This window comes from Chlamydotis macqueenii, chromosome 2 (genome assembly GCF_036417535.1).
Source record: "Chlamydotis macqueenii isolate bChlMac1 chromosome 2, bChlMac1.mat, whole genome shotgun sequence".
NCBI lineage: Eukaryota > Metazoa > Chordata > Aves > Otidiformes > Otididae > Chlamydotis > Chlamydotis macqueenii.
Window position 1 is genome coordinate 2598757 of NC_141557.1, and position 20680 is coordinate 2619436.

A 20680-nucleotide genomic window follows, 5' to 3' on the forward strand; every position below is an offset into this window, starting at 1 on the left:
TTGCCCTGATGCAGAGTCCAGGGAAGCGGTGGGAGATTTTCCATTGTGTTCCACTGACCTGGATCAGGGCTCGGTAGCGTACCATGCATCCTCTCCCCCAGGACCTCATCTAGCTGCTTTTTCTGGAATATTCACTCTCTCTTTGGTAATTCTTTTACTCTTCAGCACTGCCTCCAGAATTCAAGACAGACCTGCAGGACCTAGAAGCTGTAGAAAGTGGGACAGCTTCTCTGCAATGTGAGCTGACTAAACCTGCTGTGGTGGAGTGGAAGAAAGGGCAGAAGGTGCTCAAAGCAAGCAGCAAATACAAAATGAGTCAAGACAGTGCTGTTGCAAAGCTGATTATCCATGAGCTGGATGTGGAGGACAGTGGAGATTACACCTGTGTGTGTGGAGAGCAGCAAACAACTGCCACTTTGACAGTCAATGGTAAAAAAAAAAAAAAAAAAAAGAAAAAGAAAAAAAAATTGCAAAGAAATTTAAACAGAGGGGAAAAAAAGGGAAAAGTTTATATATATTCTGAAAATAAAAGCTGTATGTTGGTGTCACTTATGGAGGAGACTTGGCCACGATTCATAAGGAAGGTGTGGAGAATACCATGGTCTATACAACCTAGTAGAATAACTGTACCGAAAACAGGCATTGCAATGCAAATCTCAATGTATTTTGTCAGGATGTTACTGTCAGGATAATTGTAATCTCTCCTGCCTTAATAGGGAACCTGAAATCTTACAACTCCCTGCTGATCTTCAGAATATCTCCTTGGTGATAAGGGCAATATGTTGGCTTTTGTAACAGGAAAAATATTCTGCCATTTTTAGATCATAGATTAGATTAAGCTTGTCTGTATTTCATAGCAAATGTAACTTCTTGAAATCGATTTCTTCTTATTCTGCGGATATTCCTATTACCTCTCTGGGGAAACAGCCTCGTAATTTGAATCTTGAACATTAAGGTTCAGAGACATCTCCAAAAAAGCTCTTTTGGTGCTTCCATTTGCTTTCTACTTTCTCTTTCCCAAACGCCAACTGCAGCATATTCCAAGTTATATTTCTATTTTTATAGCCCTACCAGCGCTTTTTAAACAAGAGCTTCAGAATACCGAGGCAGAAGAAGGCGGTACAGCAAGACTGAGCTGTGAGCTCTCCAAACCCAATGCTCCGGTAGAGTGGAGGAAAGGAGATACTACTCTCTACCCTGGCTTGAAATATGAGATGAAGCAGCAGGGCTCCACTGCTGAATTGCTGATTTATGACTTAGAACTGGACGATTCAGGAAAGTACACCTGCGACTCTGGACATCAGCAGACAACGGCTGTGGTAACCGTACATGGTAGGCAGAGTATTGACCCTTGGCTCAACAGAGACAAAGTGAAAGGAGCATCTCTCTATGTTCTCTACAGATATTTATTTTACGGATATTTATTTGGTTTGCTGCTGGTCCATCCCAGCATACATACTCTACTTGAGCATGACACATGGTCAAGTTAGAGAGGTTCTCTTTGCAGTATCTGGAGTGATTAATCAGCATCAAAGCAATTAAATGTTGTCATGATGTCAAAATATGATGAACCCTCTTGCCCTACCCATCCTATGGGAATGGATAACAGGAAATAAGCCAGGCAGGCTGATGGTTGTTTTGGGTTGTTGATTGCTTTAGTAGGCATAAGGGATGCCTAATTGGGCATAGTGCCCAACTGGAATAATAAGAGATGCAAAAATTGAGGGATAAAAGATTGCTACAACACGTGAACGCACTGTATTATTACTTGAGGCTTTGAGCCTCAAGCATAAACTTTGAGTGCAAACAACTGCATCCACATCTGTTTTCCTCCACCCTTTCTACCATCCAGAGCAAGACCTTGCCTGAAGTCTGAATTTCCTCTTCTGTTTATCACTTTATTGTCATCTTTTACTGTACTGCCTCTTCTTGTGTTTTGAATGCTAACTTGATCTTTTATATATTGATGGAAGCTTTATTTGGGGGAAAAAGTAGTCTTCATTTCATATTGCAAACTCGCAGGCCTTCACAGAGGAGGTCCATGTAAGAGCGAGCATGTCCCATGGTCTTTGATTAAACCATCCATAGCTGGCATGGAGACGCTTCCATAGGAAAGTCTGACTCCTTCCAGGCCATTCTGTGGACCACTGTCTAAGACCAGATCTTTCCTAACTTCACCATCTGTCCTCAGCTCTTGGTTCATGTAGTGGTTCAAGAAAGTTGTTACCGAGACAGAGCTGCAGCCCAAAGATTGTGGAATCCATTAAAATGGATTGTGGAATCCATTAAAATGGACCATTTCTGAAAAGTGATGGTAGGATTGGGCCCTTTCCAGACTAAAACACTCTTAAAACATTTCCCTCTCAAATTTTGCAGCACTGCCTGTCACATTTAAGCAACCTCTTCAAAATAAGGAATCAGAGGAAGGAAGTACAGCTACGTTGTGCTGTGAGCTGTCGAAACCCAATGCCACAGTGGAATGGAGGAAAGGAGGAGTGGGGCTGCAGCCCAGCCAGAAATATGAGATAAGGCAGAGGGAATGCCGGGTAGAGCTCTTAATCCATAATCTCAAATTAGAAGACACAGGAGAGTACAGCTGTGATACTGGGGATCAGGAAACCAAGGCGTCTTTAAATGTGAAAGGTAGGTGCTGTGAGATGCCTCCTAAAGCAATAGATTTCATCCAACATGCAGAGCAACAATTTTAATATGAGTATTTTTAAGTACATTATTTTTTTCCCTATTAATATTTTCCTTTTCACTTGATACACTAGGATTTCCTTTTTTTTTGTTTTTTCAATGAGAATGAAAGAGGATGATACTTTGTTCTTCCAATGCTGCATTTGAGTTTTGGGTTCTAAGAAGAAATACTTTCTAGCTTTATGGCTGGGGAGAAATTAAAGAAAGAGCAATGCTTTAACATAATGTCTGGACATTTCACATGACGTGGTTTAAGTATTTAAAACAAAATTCTTCCAAGTCCTGGAAGAAGACTGACAACGACCTTCCTGATCTGTCAAGGCAGTCCATGGAGTTTTGAACTTCTTTACTCTTGGGATCTTTGTTGCATCAACTGAAGGATAAGTTCATACAAAGAATTCAACCCTGGAAGGATCTGAGTCAATGAACAAAGGAAATAAGTGTTATAAGTGGTGATCACTGATTCCTGTGCAGCAAGATCTTCTAGTAGCTCCAGGCAAACTGGAAAACATGGATCCTGCCTAGGAATATAGCACTTGCAAAGCACAGTATCTTGTTCCCCAGTATGTCAGTCTAACTGTGTTAACCAGGATTTGACTCAGGCTTCAATAAAAGCTCCTCTTGCTTCTTTTTTCCCTGCTTTAGCTCTGCCAGTTCTTTTCAAAAAGGAGCTCAAGGACAAGGAGGTGGAAGAAGGAGCTGCAGTGAAATTCCAGTGTGAGCTGACAAAGGATAATGCAACAGTGGAGTGGAGGAAAGGCACCATGGAGCTCTTCCCATGCGCCAAATATGAAATTAAACTAAGTGGTCGCACAGCTGAACTTGTGATTCATAACGTAGAACCAGAAGATGCCTCTGATTACACATGTGACACAGGAGACCAGCAGAGCACAGCAGTCCTCCGAGTGAATGGTTAGCACTGCGTCAAAGTGGAGCGGAGGATAAAGGAGATTTGTAAAATTGTGTGAATGGTATTCTTCTATTTATTGGTGAACAAGGCACCCCAAAAGTTAGGATAAAGAGGAAAGTAGGTGCTCAAGTCATAAAGCAGAATACAGAAAAGTAGGTCTTATGGGACAGGGTTTGTAGAGTGTATTGACCCCTTCTCTGATATGTTAAAGGCAAGAAACCCTGCATCATGGGGATTTTGCAATTCTAATAGATCTTCATTTTCGGCGCTTTGCGTTCATTGCTTTTTCAGTTGAGTCAGTAAGTAATCATAAGTCATTTACAAAAGCATTTTTAAAAAAAAATTACTATTTTCAATTTTTGTAATGGCCTCCCATTAAGAACTTGAGAACACTGTGTTTAAACAAACCAGGAATAATATCTGTGATTTATCACTGTCTGGAACATTAATAGCCATCTTGAACTGCTGGATGCAACCTGTAGCTTTGATCTAAGCCACAACCTTTCAAACTACATCCTCTTGGCTGAACCTGACCCATGAAGCAGCCACTGGGTCAACTGTGAGCGAAAGAGCCCTGTGCTTGCTTTACGTGTACCACAATAGGGTTTGGACAGAGGGACCATAAGCACTGAGATTCCCATTTTCACAACTGCTCACACACACATGGGGTGCATATTCCCTTCTCGTTTTCATCGGATGTTGTTTGAGCTGTTCCGTGCCTCGCTTGAACAAATGTAGTCAATTTGTTTGTTTGTTGTCTGGAAGGACTTACTGTTGATGGTCTAGGGTCTTGAAATAAGAGATGTGTTTAAAGCTTTACAACCTTTATGGTGTTGGAAGTTGTGAGTGTTTCTATAAAAATGAACAGATTTACACTAGTTTTAATCAGAAAGTGCCAGGTTTTGCTTAGCCAAAATCTTAATGCGCGTGGGAGTTTCCATTATTCAGAGCACATATGTAAAAGGTGTAATGTGGATGCCCCTGAAACATATTGGGGGAACTTTCTGATCCTCTCCTTGTTCAAATATACAGAATACAGGTTTATTTATAGAGAGAAAAGAGGTTGTTATTATCATATAACCACCTAATGCAAACTTGTTCTGCAGCATCAGACCCCAAGTGCCTTGTGCTGAGTTGTCCAGACCTGACATTCAAGCTAATGAATCATACATTAATTGTTTTTCACTTTGCAGCCATCAAACCCCGGCTGAAGCAGCAGCTGAAGAATGAAGAAGCAGAAGTGGGAGGGACGGCCAGGCTGTGCTGCGAGATTTCCATTAGCAAAGCAGAAGTGGAGTGGAGGAAAGATGGAGTCATCCTTCACTCAAGCTCCAAATACGAAATGTGGCAGGACGGCACCCTCCGCGAGCTGCGTGTTCATCGCCTGGAGCCTAGCGATGCTGGAGAGTATTCCTGCAAGGCTGGAGATGAGACGAGCTCTGCAAAACTAACTGTGAAAGGCAAGACTTGTTTACTGGGGCGAGGGGATTTTCACTTTAGGATGATAAGATTTTGCAATATAATTGTTACTATTGTGATAAAAAATTGTCATAAATTACTGTGATAAACACAGAGCATAGGAAGGCATCATAAAAAAAATCTTATGGTCAATGAAAGCGCCGAAGCAAAGATTCACTTGGTGGACAGGAGAGGATAAGGCAGCTGTAATTTTTAACTCATGACTTGAAATATTTGCTTGACATCATACGCATGTGAGAGACCAGATGGTTCATCCCCAGCTTCCAGTCACGTGGCAGCTGCATCTGGCCTTAATGTCATTACAGACAGAGCTTGCTTTCAGGTTGGACCACTAGTCTGGAACAATCACCGCCAGCATCTCTACAGGCTACTTGATATTACAGATACTCTGTACGTTATGTCCAGCTGCATCATTTTTTGTGCAGATGGTGACCTCAGTTCTCTGAATATGAACTGTGTTTGCTCAGACGAAGATTGTGCTGCTTCTGCTTTGACATTCCCCAGCAGATTCAGGGTTCATACGACTTTTGCCTGTTGCAGGCTCTCTGAATGATCTTTGCACAGATCTGCAGATGCCCAGCTGTCCTGGAAGCAGGACTTGAGCAAACTGAAGCACAAATGCCCTGTGCTCACACTAATCCAATAAGTCCAGCTGAGAGCACAGAGCCAACCAGATCCCCAGCCGGTTTGGGGTGCCAGCATGGAGTATATGTAATTCCGTTTGCAAAAAGTGTAAATGTAACAAATTTTTAAATCCTGATTTTTGCATCTGATTTTCACACCTTATTCACCCAATTATGATATCAAGCATAATTAAAAAAATCAGTAGATCAGTATATATCTTGGAGAAAGGCCAAGCAGTAAAACCATTAACTGAAAGATATTGGCCGTGTTACCAAGTACGCTGAAAGTAGTGAACCAGTAGAGTTTGATTTGAGAGACTGTGCTGTCTCCATCCTTGGAGGTACTCGAAGCTCAGCTGGGCAAGGTGTTGAGCAACCTGCTCTAAGCTGGCTCTGCTTTGAGCAGCGGTTGAACCAGGTGACCTCCAGAAGTCCTCTCCAATCTATATTATTTGATGATTCTATGATTTGATCCATGTTTTCTCTTTCGTGGCTTGACCACTGATGGATTGTTTGCAGAGCCTGACGTGACCATCGTGAGCGGCCTAAAGAACATGGAGGTGTTTGAAGGGGATGATGTCACGTTTCGGTGCCAGGTTTCTCATGAGAATGCAAGGGATGTTGAATGGAAGCTACAGGATGTTGCTTTGCAAAATAACGAAATGAATGAGATCTCAGTGGAAAAGGGGAAGATTCACACCCTGACATTAAGGAAGGTGACCGAGCAGGACATTGGCACTGTCACCTTCCGAGTAGGACCCCACACGTCAACAGCAGAGCTGACAGTAAAAGGTAAGGGCTCTCTGGGATGTGGGAAAGGAAGAGGATTGGTGAGAACAGGAGACATTTTGCTTATGCTAATAGTAAATTCAAGGCCATCATTCACCTCTTCTTAGCTCATGTTAGTAGGGTACTTGTGCTTCAGAGCATACATGAGGTTCTAACGTGGTCTCATATACTGTGACCACCGTGGATAGACAGAAAAAATGTCACCAGGGTCCTGAAGCTAACTGGTTTCTAGAGAAATTAGTGGGTTGGCTCCAGTAGGTGGATTGACAGACCTGTAGTTGTCATTGCTTCCACTTTCCCTTTTATTTTCTTTTTCTTCTTTGGAGTCTTTCTTTCTCTAAATATTACTTTGAAGAAATTCTCAAACATCCTTCTCATTCCGTCTTTGAAGCTGCTAGCCTGGTTAAAGTCCTTATCCCATCTGAATCGGTTAAAATATCTGCAAAGTTTTTGATTAGCACTTCAGTAACTCCAACAAGTATTTGTGAGTGGGTTTCATCCCAAGTCCATTCACTAGTTTTAACGCCTCAATATATAACACAGAATTTAAAGTATTTTTTAATACTGAACTGTTCAGCTGTAGCTTTAGCAATGCAGGGAAACAAGATAAAGGTGAATGTAAAAGCCTTTGCTGTGTTTGTAATTTCAGTGCCACCTCCAGTCTTTAAGGAGAAATTACAGAGCACAGAGCTGCAGGAAGAAGAAACAGCCATCCTCCGCTGCGAGGTCTCCCAACCTAATGTTGCAGTGGAGTGGAAGAAGGGTGCCAAGGTGATTTCCCCGAGCTCCAAGTATGAAATCAGGCAGGAGGGAACAATCCATACTTTAAAAATTTATCACTTAAAACCAGAAGACTCTGGCAAATACACCTGTGATAATGGAAATGAAAAAACAACAGCCACTTTAACTGTTAAAGGTAGGTTGTTTTATGGATTTTTTTTTTTAAGATGAGAAATTTGTTCCAATTCCTTAGCTTATTACTATTACTCTCCTTGACTTCAGATGTACTTTGCTGACATAAAGCAACTGAGTCCTTTTGCTTTCAGAAGTTATATTAAGTCCTGTGGTGTCCTGAGCAATGAACATGGAGGGACCCAAGCGTAGTAACTGCTTCCACAATCCTAGACCCAAGGGCCACTCAGAAAACCAAGGCTGGAACTAGAATTAGATTTAGATCATTTTGGATGCTTAACTATCCTTTGAGCTGTAGTTCCACCTGGGAAAATGGTGCCCAAAAGTCAAAGTGCCCAAATTTACCTAGGAACTCTACTCCATCTGAAGAGCAAGGCACCTAAATACTTATAGAGAGTAGGGTCTTAAAAATAGGTGCAATGTGCCAATATGTCCATTTTTTAAAATCTCCTCTGGTACAAATAAAATATTAACATGACTTTTCTGAGATACAAGATCAGCTAAAATAAAAAGGAGGCGGGAGATTCTTGTGAAATATCTTTTGAAATATCCCTTGAGGGACCTCCTATGAAGGGCACGCACCTGCCTGCTATCACACTAACTTCAGGATTCAGTAATTCAAGAATATTTGTACTGTAAGCAGATCCTCTGATGGTGGCTGTCTGTTTGTGTCTCTGTGTGTGGTCCCAGCCACTCCGGCACTCTTTGAAAAAAAAACTCCAAAACCAGGAAGCCAAGGAAGGCTCTACAGTCACCCTTCATGCCGAGCTCTTCAAATGCAATCCACCAGTGAGGTGCATAAGGGTCAGTCTTGCTCCAAGCCAGCAACAAGTATGAGATGATGCAGATGGGCAGTGCTGTGGAGCTACTCATCCACGATCTACAGCTGAAGGATGCTGGAGACTACATCTGCAATTCTGGCAAAGAGCAAACTATGGCATCATTGGTAGTGAAATGTGACAAAAAGCTTGCACTTCACCTTTTAGGGACCTCTAGGTTAGTTTAGATGTTCTGTATGTAAGATTCAGGGACACTGAGGCACACAGTCTTCTCCTTTTTTTTTTTTGGGATGAAGATTTATGAATCAACAGTGATGCAGTCTGACAGAGTAGGTATTCACAAAGAAAGACTATTTCTCTTTCTTCCTTATTCCTTTACTAGCTCCTAAGAGCCCTAGGGCTGCAGGACTTTACACAATGGGATGCTTTCAGTGTAAATGTGACTGTACAAAAGCCTTGACCTCAGCCATTGTAGCTGTCCCACAAAATACACCATCTATTCCTAGATTACCCTCAGGAACCTTCAAATCTATGTCCTCTTATATACATCTACCACCTGGTTCCTGTGAATTTGCTCTGATTTCTGGAACCCCATCTCCTTCCCTTGTACATACCAATTCAGCCATAGCTGTGGAGCCACCAAAGTTCTTCTAGGGAGCTGGACTTGAACAACTAAACTTCTACATGTGGCACATTGTAAATCAAGCCATCAAAACTCCATCTTGACCTATCAGTGATACACATCAATGCAGAGACTTCCAGAGTTCATCTCATTTCTGGGTCCAGTTTTCAAATGACGAGCATTTATATAATGATGTTTCTTCATGCACCCACCCAAATACCTAAGAACTTAGATATCAGGCGCAGGCCTTTGAGTTGTGGCTTTGGTACCCATTTGGAGATAGATGCACTTAGATGCTCAAGAGTCCATATCCATGACCGCTCCTGTGTAAGAAGGAACAGGTTCCCAGAGGTGCTCAGTGTGTGCAGTGCCTAGTGGCTCTTGGGGAGCGCTCCTGGAAATCCAGCACTTTCTGCCATTCCTTGTTTGGGTTTAGAAGGAACTTTGGAATTGAGTTTCAACTGAAATGGCACAACAGTTTCACTAAACAAATGACTTAGTGACATAGTCAGCAATGACACATAATTTTTTCCTCCGATTTATCTCTGTTTAGCTTTGCCAGTAATCTTCACACAACCACTCCAGAACCAGCAAGCTGAAGAAGGCGGCACCATCACTTTGAGCTGTGAAATCTCAAAATCAAATGCCGCTGTGCAGTGGAAGAAGGCCGGGACAGTGCTGCGATCAAGTGACAAATACAAGATGCATCAAGCTGGATCCGTGGCTGAGCTGACAGTTCGCAACCTGAGTGAAGCTGATGCTGGGGAATACACGTGCGACACAGGGGACCAGCAAACCACTGCCACTGTGCTCGTGAAAGGTGGGGCTTTGCATGGGGAAGAGCTGAACAGATCTTGGTACTGTGGTAGGGGCACATGATTAAGTAATTTGACAGCTAGACTTTGGTTGCCCTGTGTCCAAACTGAATCATGCGGATCTCAGAGATAAGAGTGATTTCAGAGGGATAAGAACTGGGTCAGTTATCTGTAGTGAATCAGAAATGGTTCTTTAGCCAGTGGTTCTGTGGTTTAATGTTACTGTCACCCACTAAAAACGCCCTTGTAACTACTTTTCCATGCATTTAGTGCCTAGTGCTTTGTGGTCATTCTTGCAAATAATATAGTACTGTCAAGAAAGAGATGTTTAACCCAGAAAGCATCACTTGAAAGTAGATATCAAACTCTGTTGACCTTTCCATAAAGAACCAGCAGCAACCATAGTGGAGACGCTGAAGGACGTCACTTCGTATGAAGGAGAAGATGCAGTGTTCGAATGCAGGCTGTCCCGGCAAACAACTCAGGATGCCCAGTGGTTCCTGGGAGATGTTCCCCTGCAATCCAATGAAATGAATGAGATCACAGTCCAAGGGACACGTCACACTTTGATCCTGAGGAAGGTGACGCTAGAAGACTGTGGGCCCATCAGTTTCAAAGTTGGGCAGCATACCTCTGCAGCACAGCTAACAGTCCAAGGTGAGCAAACTCCTAAGAAAAGAGAATGAGGAGGTACTGGTAAGCACTGTCAATATTGCTTTAGCTTCTGGAAAGCTTTATTTGGGAGAAGAGGTCTCTGAAAATCTTGGGAAATCTGGCTAACCTAATTTAGTCACTTAAGAGGCAGATAAGTACATCTGAGCTCGTTGTTTCAGTCCTTTTTTATAGCCCATGGAGTGAAGCAGACATCCTTGGAAGACCATCCAACTTTTCCTGAAACAAGCAGCTAAGATATATCAGGATCAATGCTGAAGAAAGTCAAGAATATGCCCTGAATTAATCTCCTACTTATGATGGTTTTAGATCATATGTACCCCAAAAAACGTCAAAAATTTCTGAAAAGCCTTTCCATTAAGTTATATAGAAAGATTTTGAAAGATGGGCCATGTCAATGTTTGTTCTTCTTTGATCTGTTTCACCACATAATTACAGACACCTGGTTTTTATCTGGTGGCAACACTGGATCACGCAGTTACGGCAATGTTGGTACCCTCTTCCCCACAGTTGCTCCCGTCACATTTGTAAAGGCGCTCGACAGCTTGGAGCTGCAGGAGGGTGGCACGGCTCAATTGTCCTGTGAGGTGTCCAAGCCCGACGTCCCAGTGGAGTGGAAGAAAGGCACCTCCGTGATCCGCTCCAGCCAGAAGTGCAGCATCAAGCAGGAGGGGAACGTGCACACACTGGTCATTCACGATTTGAACCGAGCGGACTCAGGGGAGTACAGCTGCCACACAGCTGATGGGAAGACCACTGCCAGACTAGAGGTTAAAGGTATGATTTCCTCTTTGCTCAGCAGTGGTGAGAGGTGTGCTTGTCAATTGTTGGAGCTTTCTAGTAGAAGACAGACATTGAGGTAGAGGAGCAAGTGCAGCAGAGGCCACCAAGTTTGTCAGGGGGCTGGAGCACATGAAGTGTAAGGAGAAGCAGGGGCAGCCGGGTTTGTTCAGCCTGGGAAAGAGAAGGTTGAGAGGGGATCTTGTTGCTGTCTGCAACTTCCTAATGAGGGTCTACAGCAGAGAGAGAGATGGACTTTCCTTGAGGTGCTCAGTAAACAGATGAGAGACAACAAGTGCAAGAGAAATTCATAATAGGAAAAATACTCACCCTTTCACAATGAAGGGGTGGTCAGACGCTAGAATTGGGACCCAGACTGGCAGAGGAATCTCCACCCATGGAAGACCTCCAGAGGTTCCTTCAGCCTTAATTATTCTGTAATGGATCCCTGGCTGCATGGTCTCAAGTTGTTCTTAAAATGGTGCAGCCTTAGGTCTGCAGGTGTGCATTCCTTGAGTGTTTTTGTCCTGTTCCATGGTTTTATTTTAGGGATGAAAAACTCTCTGGGCTTCAGAAATTATTATTTGAGTTAGTTTGGAATTCTTTGTGAAAATAAGTCTAGAATATTCAGAGAGAAATGTAGAACTGATTTTTTTCCTGCTGGTTAACTCCTCTCCCTCCTCCTCCTCTGTCTGGCTTGGACCTGGGCGTCCCTGCCCCTGGCAGCTGTCCTTAGACAAATGCAGCCAGAATTGTGCATGAACTTAATGAATGGCACGATCAATACCTTAAAAATAAAACTTTCCTCCATTTTCTATTTTTGCCTCACACATTTTTCTTTTCTCTTTGTACCATTCCACTTTTCAAGCCCTGCCTGTGCTTTTCAAACATTGGCTGAAAAATGAGGAGGTGGAGGAAGGTGGCACAGCCGTGCTGCACTGTGAGCTGACCAAACCCAACGCGCCCGTGGAGTGGAGGAAAGGAGATACGGTGCTGCAGACAGGTGATAAGTACGAGATCCGGCAAGAAGGGACACGTGTTGAGCTCTTCATCTATGACGCCGAGGCTCAGGATGCTGGTGATTATACCTGCGACTCAGGGGACCAGCAGACCACTGCATCATTGCAAGTCAAAGGTAGGAGCAGGCCACTATAAGGTGGGGAGAGACTGTTCAGTAGGGCCTATTGTGATAGGACCAGGGGTAATGGTTTTAAAATAGAGGGAGGTAGATTTAGATCAGATATTAGGAAAAAAAAATTTACAGTGAGTGTTGTAGAACACTGGAACAGGTTGCCCAGAGAGGTGGTGGATGCCCCATCCCTGGAAACGTTCAAGGCCAGGTTGGACGGGGCTGTGAGCAACCTGATCTCAGGTTGGTTGGAGATGTCCCTGCTCCTTGCAGGGGGGTTGGACTGGATGGGCTTTGAAGGTCCCTTCCAACCCAAACCATTCTATAATTCTATGATCTGGAGTTTAGCCCCCATAAACAGCTCCTGCTCAGAGTCTGAGGTTTCAGCGATTAAACGTCCCAATGCTGTGATTGATACTGTTGTGCCTCTAACTGCTTACACTGAAAACTGAGTGTATGCCCACATGAAGCCCCTTTGAGGTCCTGTGACCTGTGGCAATCCTTTATGGAGCATCTTTTATGGACGCTCTCACAATATCAGTGGTTGATCGCCACGAGTGTCCGGCTATGGCACAACTCAAAGTCCTGCTCTGGGCTTGGCATTGCCAGCAGGCAAGTTGTGGTTCAGAAAGAGCGGAACTGCCAAGCTGGAGATGTTGCAGGCAAATTTCTCGCCTCTCAGCACTGTCACTGATGCAGTTGCTTCTCCATCACAGTGCTACCCGTGCTGTTTAAAAAAGAGCTGAAAAATGTAGAGTCTGAAGAAGGGGGAACAGCTGTCTTGCACTGTGAGATCTCCAAGCCAGATGCCCCTGTCGAGTGGAGAAAAGGAGGAGTGGTCATTCAGCCCAGTGACAAGTACGAGATGAAGCTGAAAGGCAGCATTGCTGAGCTGATCATCCATGGTGTAGAGCCTGATGACTGTGGGGATTATACCTGCAGCACGGGATACGAGATCACCACGGGTTCTGTGTACGTGCAAGGTAAGGTGAAACATGGGGGAAATGCTCTGATTTTGCTGTCTGGATTTGTTATTCCAAAATCTTTGACAGTAACTGGCCAAACTTGTCTCAGAGGCAAGCAGTTGAAAGTCCATACATTTCTTTCCTAATTTCTCTGAAGGTATAAACATCCAGGCTGAGGTTGGACCGCTGTTTGGAAGCTGAGGTAGTTCACAGTACTGACCATACTGTGTACCATAGCAGATGGTGGTACTGCCGAAAAAATATTTGCCTGGAGCAGTGGTCGTAAAAAATACTGAAGTTTTGTTATGACTGATTACAGCTTCTACCATTGTTGATATTCTTATTACTCTTTTAAAGCACTGTAAGTAAACATTTAAATCTTAAGCTATCTCTCTACCTCCCACCTCATACAACATCAGTGCAGATGGTTGCAACACAGAGGAGCCGGTCATGACCTGGTCGCAGAGTAGAGTTTCCTCTCAACGAAGCAGTGTTTGCACACACACACTGCGCTTGCAAGCAGGTGAAGGATGGAACGTGGTTTCTAAATCCCTTAAAGAAAATTTTAGCTCTTTTTTTCCCTGGAACAGCATTACAAGTTTAACTCTCCTGGACAACTTGCACTGTTGCTTGGGCTAGTTCTGCAGGAAGCGACGTGTATATGTTTATGCTTTTCTTTTCCTTTGGCACCTTCTCTTGCTCTGTTATGCAGAAGAAGAAGCAGTCATAGTTTCTGGTTTAAAGAACACAGACGTCTTTGTGGGTGAGTCGGCCACGTTCACCTGCGAGCTCTCGCACCCGGGCGTGAAGAATGTGCAGTGGTGGCTCGATGGATCGCCCCTTCACAACAACTTTCTGACTGAAATCTCTGAGCAGGACGGGATGATCCACACTTTAACCCTCAATGACGTGGCGTGCCATGACTCAGGCACGGTCACCTTCAGAGCTGGGTCCCTTATATCTTCAGCTAAATTATTAGTCAAAGGTATTTTGTTGTTAGAAAGACACACATGGCGACCTCTGGACTTGCTCAGTGCACTAGTGCTTCTGCCTTCCTGGCTACCCTTACTAAATTCCTTCACATTTCTTCTTTGTCCTCTAGCCCTTCACTTCTGCAAGCCACCCATGCGCACACCAGAGGGTGTAGCCACATTGATTTTTGAGTGGTTCAAGTGAGGAAGGGTTTCAGGGTCAAGGCTCCTGCTTTCACCTAATGTCTAAGTAGAACTGAACATAAACCACTGTGGTAGCTCTTGTTTTTTTTTTTATCCCCTCTTCAACCACAAGATATTATGTAGGCAAAAATTCACAAAATTACCACTGTGCTGCTCCATAGCTAAGCTACTGGTGCGGACCTCAGTACGTTCCCAAGACAAGACTTTGGGCTGTTTTATTGATGCCTCCAGGGTTCTTCCTGGAAACCAAAGGGTACCTGACATTACAGTAACACAGTGACAAAATGAGCCTTGTTTGTTGACTGCCAGGATAGTAATGGTCTTCGTTGCACCAGCGGAACTTTCTGGTCTGTTGAATAAATATTTTTCTCATTTGGTAAGGGTAGCCACAAGCCTCAAATAACACTGAGCTCCAGACTTGATAAAGCAAGCTCCTTCACGTCCAGTCCTGTTATAGCCATTGGGAAAGGTTGTTGTTTTTCAGACAAAAGCAACACTTATTCCTCACTTGGAAAAGGGATTTCATATATGGAGATATAAAGGATTAAGAGTTCTTTATTAAAATCTACCCCTGTGCTCTGTCTACTGCAACAGGAACGATCCACAATATGGAATAGCAGTAAATGGTTGATTTCTCCTTTCTATAATGTGTCCCTGGTACATTCAGGAAATTTAACTCTCTGCAAAGATAAAATGCTAAGTCACTTATTCCTAATATCAGAATGATGCAGCGACAACATAACGTGCAAACCCCACAAATCCTGTGTCCGTTTGTATCAATTTTCAGTTTCATATTTTCTGAGGCAGAACTTGGGTCTGAGCTCCCTAGGCAAAGAACTCCAGTAGGCCTAAAACATAAATTGAAAAGAAATGCATCGTTAGGTATTTTACTGAATGAAATAAAGGGCTCCTGAGAAGTTTTCATTTCACAGAATCACAGCTTTGAGGGTGTTGGAAGGGACCTCTGGAGATCACCTAGTCCAACCCCACAGCTCATGCTAGTACACATATTTATGTGGATATTTTGTGCTTCTATTAAGGCAAGATTCCTTTAATGCGAGCCTGAATCACAGAAGTATATGACTGTAATTGGATTAGGATGAGAAAGATATCTTAAAAACGCTCCAGTTGCACTGAGTTCAATAACACTTGATTTAATAGGAAAGTAAAACACTAGTAAAATTCTAACTGTGTGTGTGTTAACAGCCAATTTCGTGCACTTTATTTTGTCCAGAAATTTAAAAATAGATCTGTCTTCAAACTAGGTACATTTCCGTCTACTTAGCTTCCTATAGCTTTTTCTTCACTAAGGAACATGTTGTCTTTCTGTTCCAAATGTCCCTTTCTCCTGGTTTAAAGCAAACTTGTAACTGGACATATTCTGTAAGTGAGATATTATGACAGCTTCTCTTGTTGGGCCTTCACAATATCATTGCCCTACTCCTACATGCATTTGGTGGCCCAGCATGGCAGCATCTTCCTATACGTATGGGTGGGGGAAATTGAAAAGGTTGAAGGAGCTGCTGCCTTCTGGCCTCCTTGGGCAGTGGGACCATTACAGGCCCCAGTGTATGCATTGGCTCCTATGTCCCAAGGAGCTTTCTGCCATTCTGCATGGGTGAATGGGGCCACCAAGGTCTTAGACTAGCAGTGGCAAAGAGCAATGAGGCAGTGGAACTGTACCAGTTTCCTTCTCCAAGACCACAGGTGACACTTGCTGTGAGGGGCAGAGGTCTGCATCTTATGAAAGGAGATGGTGGTGTACTCCCCAGCTGCACAGATACCTTCTTGCTTCTTCAGTCCTGGTGTAACCAAAACATCCCCATGGTCTGGCATTGATGCCTCCTCTCCATAAACACACACAAAGTGGTAGAAGGAGCCTTAGAGAGCAGGATCAAGCCTTGCAACAACTTTCCAAAAGACGTTTGCAAAACTATCTTTGCTTCCCGAGGTCTGCTAGTAGCATCCCAAATCCTCAACCTGATGCAGCATTTTCAAGAGGAGCGTTCCAGACAGAGATCCAGTATAGTTTATTCTAGCTGGCTCGTGATCAGGAAAACTATTTGAAAGATAAGGACATATATCAGCTTTCTCTGACTGCAATCTTTTTGTGTCCTATTGTAGCCCTATCAATTTTTTAGCATACATATTTGTTCTGAGGAGGATGTTGCAGAGAGATTTCTGTTTTCAGACTTCATTGAGATTTTTCTTTTTAGCATATATATTGCACTTGTATGCAGGTGGTCCAGTTTAACATCTCAGGAGGAACTCCTTGGCTGCTTTGGAAGCTCCCAATATTTTGAGGTTAGATATATCTACTGTGCCCTACAGCTGCCTCCCAAGAAGCAGAACAAGTATTTTAAAAGAAAGACTGGATGCTTAAAAGCAGCCTCGTGGATCTCACCTTCTTCAGAGGAGCTGCATATCCAGCTGCTCTCTCAGCATTTTATGGGCTCTTAAACTGAGAGGGCAATGGTTCATGCATCTTTTGATCAGCTACCATAAAGGAAATAATATTATTTTTCCCCAAACTGTGTCTCTGCTGCAGAGGAATATATGGTTAATGAAAGCAATAGGTACCTGTCTCCTGTGAAGTGTCCTTTTCTGTTATGGTTGTCCTTGATCTTTGCTCCTCATGCTGCCAACGACTCCAGACACATAGCCATCACCACCACAGGACAGGAATGAGCATTTGCGTTTGAGTATTGCATTTATTTCCATGAGCGGTTGCAGTTTGCTCATACAAGGAGTCTCCAGTAGAGTTTGTGGCATTTTTCTATTGCTGTGTGAGGTTGAGAGTTACAGGGAACCACCCACGGCACTCCTCCATCTCAGACCTGTGCTGGACACATTCTGGGAAGCAGATGTGTTTTGCATCCAGTGCTTCCTAGTCTAGAGGGTCTTGGCAATGCTGGGAGGAAAACTAGGCCTGGAGGGAATTCCAGCAGATGTTCCGCACGGAAGTTCATATCCAGGGCTGTTAAAGCGCAAGCTCTGATTGCTGGTGGCCCCGTTTCCAGCGCAATAGTTATATTCTAATGTACCAGTTTTGCTTGAATCCTGCTTGATGCTGACGCAAGCACAGACTAAACTGCTAATCCCCAGTGTGCCCAGTCAGCTTCCTGCTTGCACTGTCACTCTGCTTGCTCCTCACAGGCTCTGTGCTTGTCAAAAAAAACCTCTAAAGTTGTGATTTCCACGAGGATCAACTAATGCATGTCCTTCCTGACGTGTTGGTTAACAGATCCAACCATTGAAGTGGTCAGTCCAATGCAGGACATAACTGTTGATGAAGATGGCACAGCAGAGTTCATATGCCAATATTCTAGGCCAGTACACGCCATATGGAAGAAAAATGATCAGGAAATACATGCAGATGGGCAGCGAGTGATTATCGATCAGGACTGGAATGTAAGCATGCTAAAAATTATATCTACGGTACCAGAAGACACTGGCATCTATTCTTGTGAAGCTGAAGGCACTAAAGTGATGGCTGCACTTGATGTTCAAGGTGAGGTCTTCCAGCCAAAGAGGAAGACTATCATGGGTTCCAAATAAAAGAGGTGGAAAAATCACGGCCGCACCTCACAATAAGCGACACATCAGATACGCACTCTTTGTTGTTCACTCCAGTGTGGATAACACTGATGAAAGTAGTTAGGAGTTAATGGGAATTGAATATGAAACCGTAGCGTTTCTCTGGAGCTTGGTTCTAATTAACGCTGACTTACTGCACCACTTACACATCGTACCTCTTCTGCAATGGACGGGAGCATCAGTGCAATGGGATGTGTCCTGCTGAATTATTGTGAAGTCACAGATGTCATGTTGGTCCAAAGGAACAATAAGAGTACTTTTTGCTGTTACAGAGTGCTTTTTATGTACAGGGTGCCTTAAAACCAGTAGCTAATGGCTAGTTTGGAATTTCATTATATTTTCAGCTAAGCTAAGGTAGTTTGATACTTTACTTATTTCACATACTGATCAGTCAGGAATTACCTTCTCACTTGGCACCAGCGTTTGTGAGGGCCCTGAAAAACAGTGAACAGAAAAATATTTTTAGGTTTAGGATTTCATATTGATGTTTCTTTTTTTTTTTTTTTTTTTTTTTCTTTTTCTGCATATGGAATTATTATTTCCGGTCACCAGGTTAATTAGTGTGATCAGCAAGAGCAATGGTTCTCATTTGATTTCTGAATGTTTTTGTTTTGTTAGGCAATTATACCCTCTTGCTTACCCAGAGCTGTGAGTACAGAAGAGCAGAGTATTATTCGTTATCATATTTTCTACATTGATAAGCACTTTCAATTTTAGGGATTTTAAAAGATGCTAAAGAACATAAGCTAAAAGCATCCCAGAGGAGGTAGGATTTGCAATTCGCAGCTTTTCTTAGGGAAATCAACACTCCAAAAGTGCACAAATAAACAACTTGGATTTGTTCTACCAAAATTCTGCATTCTCCAAGGATTTATAAACCTTACATTGCTCTCCATAACTATGAATACTATAGACATGACAAGGATTTTTTTTTTAGTAACTCATGGTCTTTTTGCTGTTGAATAAATTGTTCAGCACTATTTTTTTTCTTAGAATTGTTTCAGATGCTGGTTATAGAGATCTAAACAGGAACATCTCAGGGTGTTAGTCTACAGTATAGATCATGCTGACCATTGTACGATATTTGCGTGAGCTGTATTTACTCAACCCTGTGTTCCCACTGTTGTGCATGCAATTTGTCCACGTAGCTGCTCTAACACGAATTATATTCACGCGCACCAGCCCGTGTTTAATTTTGCATCGGGCTGATAGCTTACGTACAAATGCCCACCGACACATGACTCTGCGGGCAAATGGAGTGCGTAGGTACGTGCATGTTTCTGAGCACGCAATTCACCACGCATGAGGAAACAAAACTAATACATTATTGCAGAGCTTTTACAATAATTCAGAAATTTACCATTCAAATGCAATTAATGTAGATTTTAACTTTTTGTGTTTCCTAGAGACAGACTTGTTGACTCAGGTGACGGTCGCTATAGCTTTGCCAACTGTAGTATTCCCTCGTATTTGCTTTGCATGAAAGGTAGTAACATTTTATCATGAGCTATCAGTGGATTCACATCTCCCCAGTTATGATGATAATTGCACTGCCTGGGAGATCTGCGGGAAGCATTTCCCGCTGTGGGACAGAAGGAAATTGATTTTACTTTATTATCCTGAGCTACCCCTTCCTATTGGCCTGACTGGTATAAACACCAACATTTTTTCCTTTGTAAAAACAGAAGTCAGGTTTCTGGAGGAAGTCTAGATGAAATCCTAGAGGTCCTACAGTTTGATCATTATTTTTAAACTATCTCACTACTTAAAATGTTTTCAAATACAGTATTGTGTTAGAGATCAACAACTAAACCTACAAGCACAGTTTATCCCATCCACCTCCTTTCCATCAGCTTTCCAGCAGTGGGAATCATCCAGTGCTCCGAGGCTTGATAATAACCAGATACACACAAGCAAACAATTAATACTGCTCGTTGTCCTTCTTTGCTAGCCAAGAACAGCATTGTCCAGGGCTTGGAGAATGTGGAAGCCGTGGAAGGAGGGGAAGCCCTGTTTGAATGCTACCTTTCCAAGCCCGAGTGCTATGATTACAACTGGCTGATTGACGATGAGCCTGCCAAAACTACAGAAAACACGGAGATTGTTTACTTTGAAAATGGACGCAGGCATCTGCTGCTGCTGAAGAACCTAACTCCCCGGGACAGCTGCAGGGTGACTTTTATGTGCAGCGACGCAGTGACCTCAGCCTTCCTGACAGTGAAAGGTAACTGAAGCACTTGTCCATGGAGGGTCTTAAATTTCTGGTTGGAAAGGGTGAAAGAGCCAGGAGAATATGATGAGTAGCAGAGAGGGAAAGCCACATTTGTTGCTTGCTTCTTTCCTAACGTTTCTTCGCACACAATAAATGGCTGATGTTTTCCGATTTCCTTTTTCTCTTGTTCCATATGTTGTGACACAGATACAAGCAGCATTAGCGGGCAGTGAGTTAGCAGCAAATGACTGTCCTATAATTGTAATTATTTTGATGAACTGAGTTGTGCTTATAGGTACTTCAAGGCTCTAGAGACGAGAGTTGTATCAGCCACAATATTATCTCTGTATCCTTGTAATTTCTGCTGTGGGGATCAGAACCCCTTACAGAGTACAACAGCAGCCATCCTTGGTCATAGCATGGTATCTCCATTGTGGTTTTCTGCTAGTTGGGAAAGAAAGACATTGCTAGGTTAGTTTTTGCTCCTTAAAGTTGTGGAAAGTTTCAGCCCCCAGTGATAC

The 20680-nt window shown here is 43.1% G+C and overlaps 1 protein-coding gene across 1 annotated transcript in view; it reads left to right on the plus strand.

Moving 5' to 3' along the window:
- OBSCN (obscurin, cytoskeletal calmodulin and titin-interacting RhoGEF) overlaps positions 1 to 20680 on the plus strand; it is a 193346-nt gene that overhangs the window by 98542 nt on the left and 74124 nt on the right. Inside the window, exons 55-69 of the mRNA XM_086741706.1 lie at positions 166 to 429; positions 1066 to 1332; positions 2377 to 2643; positions 3346 to 3612; positions 4804 to 5070; positions 6232 to 6504; positions 7151 to 7417; positions 9368 to 9634; positions 10017 to 10286; positions 10812 to 11078; positions 11950 to 12216; positions 12927 to 13193; positions 13888 to 14160; positions 17595 to 17861; positions 19899 to 20171. Of these exons, the coding sequence (XP_086597832.1) occupies positions 166 to 429; positions 1066 to 1332; positions 2377 to 2643; positions 3346 to 3612; positions 4804 to 5070; positions 6232 to 6504; positions 7151 to 7417; positions 9368 to 9634; positions 10017 to 10286; positions 10812 to 11078; positions 11950 to 12216; positions 12927 to 13193; positions 13888 to 14160; positions 17595 to 17861; positions 19899 to 20171 (4023 nt within the window). The remainder of the gene's footprint in view (positions 1 to 165; positions 430 to 1065; positions 1333 to 2376; positions 2644 to 3345; positions 3613 to 4803; positions 5071 to 6231; positions 6505 to 7150; positions 7418 to 9367; positions 9635 to 10016; positions 10287 to 10811; positions 11079 to 11949; positions 12217 to 12926; positions 13194 to 13887; positions 14161 to 17594; positions 17862 to 19898; positions 20172 to 20680) is intronic.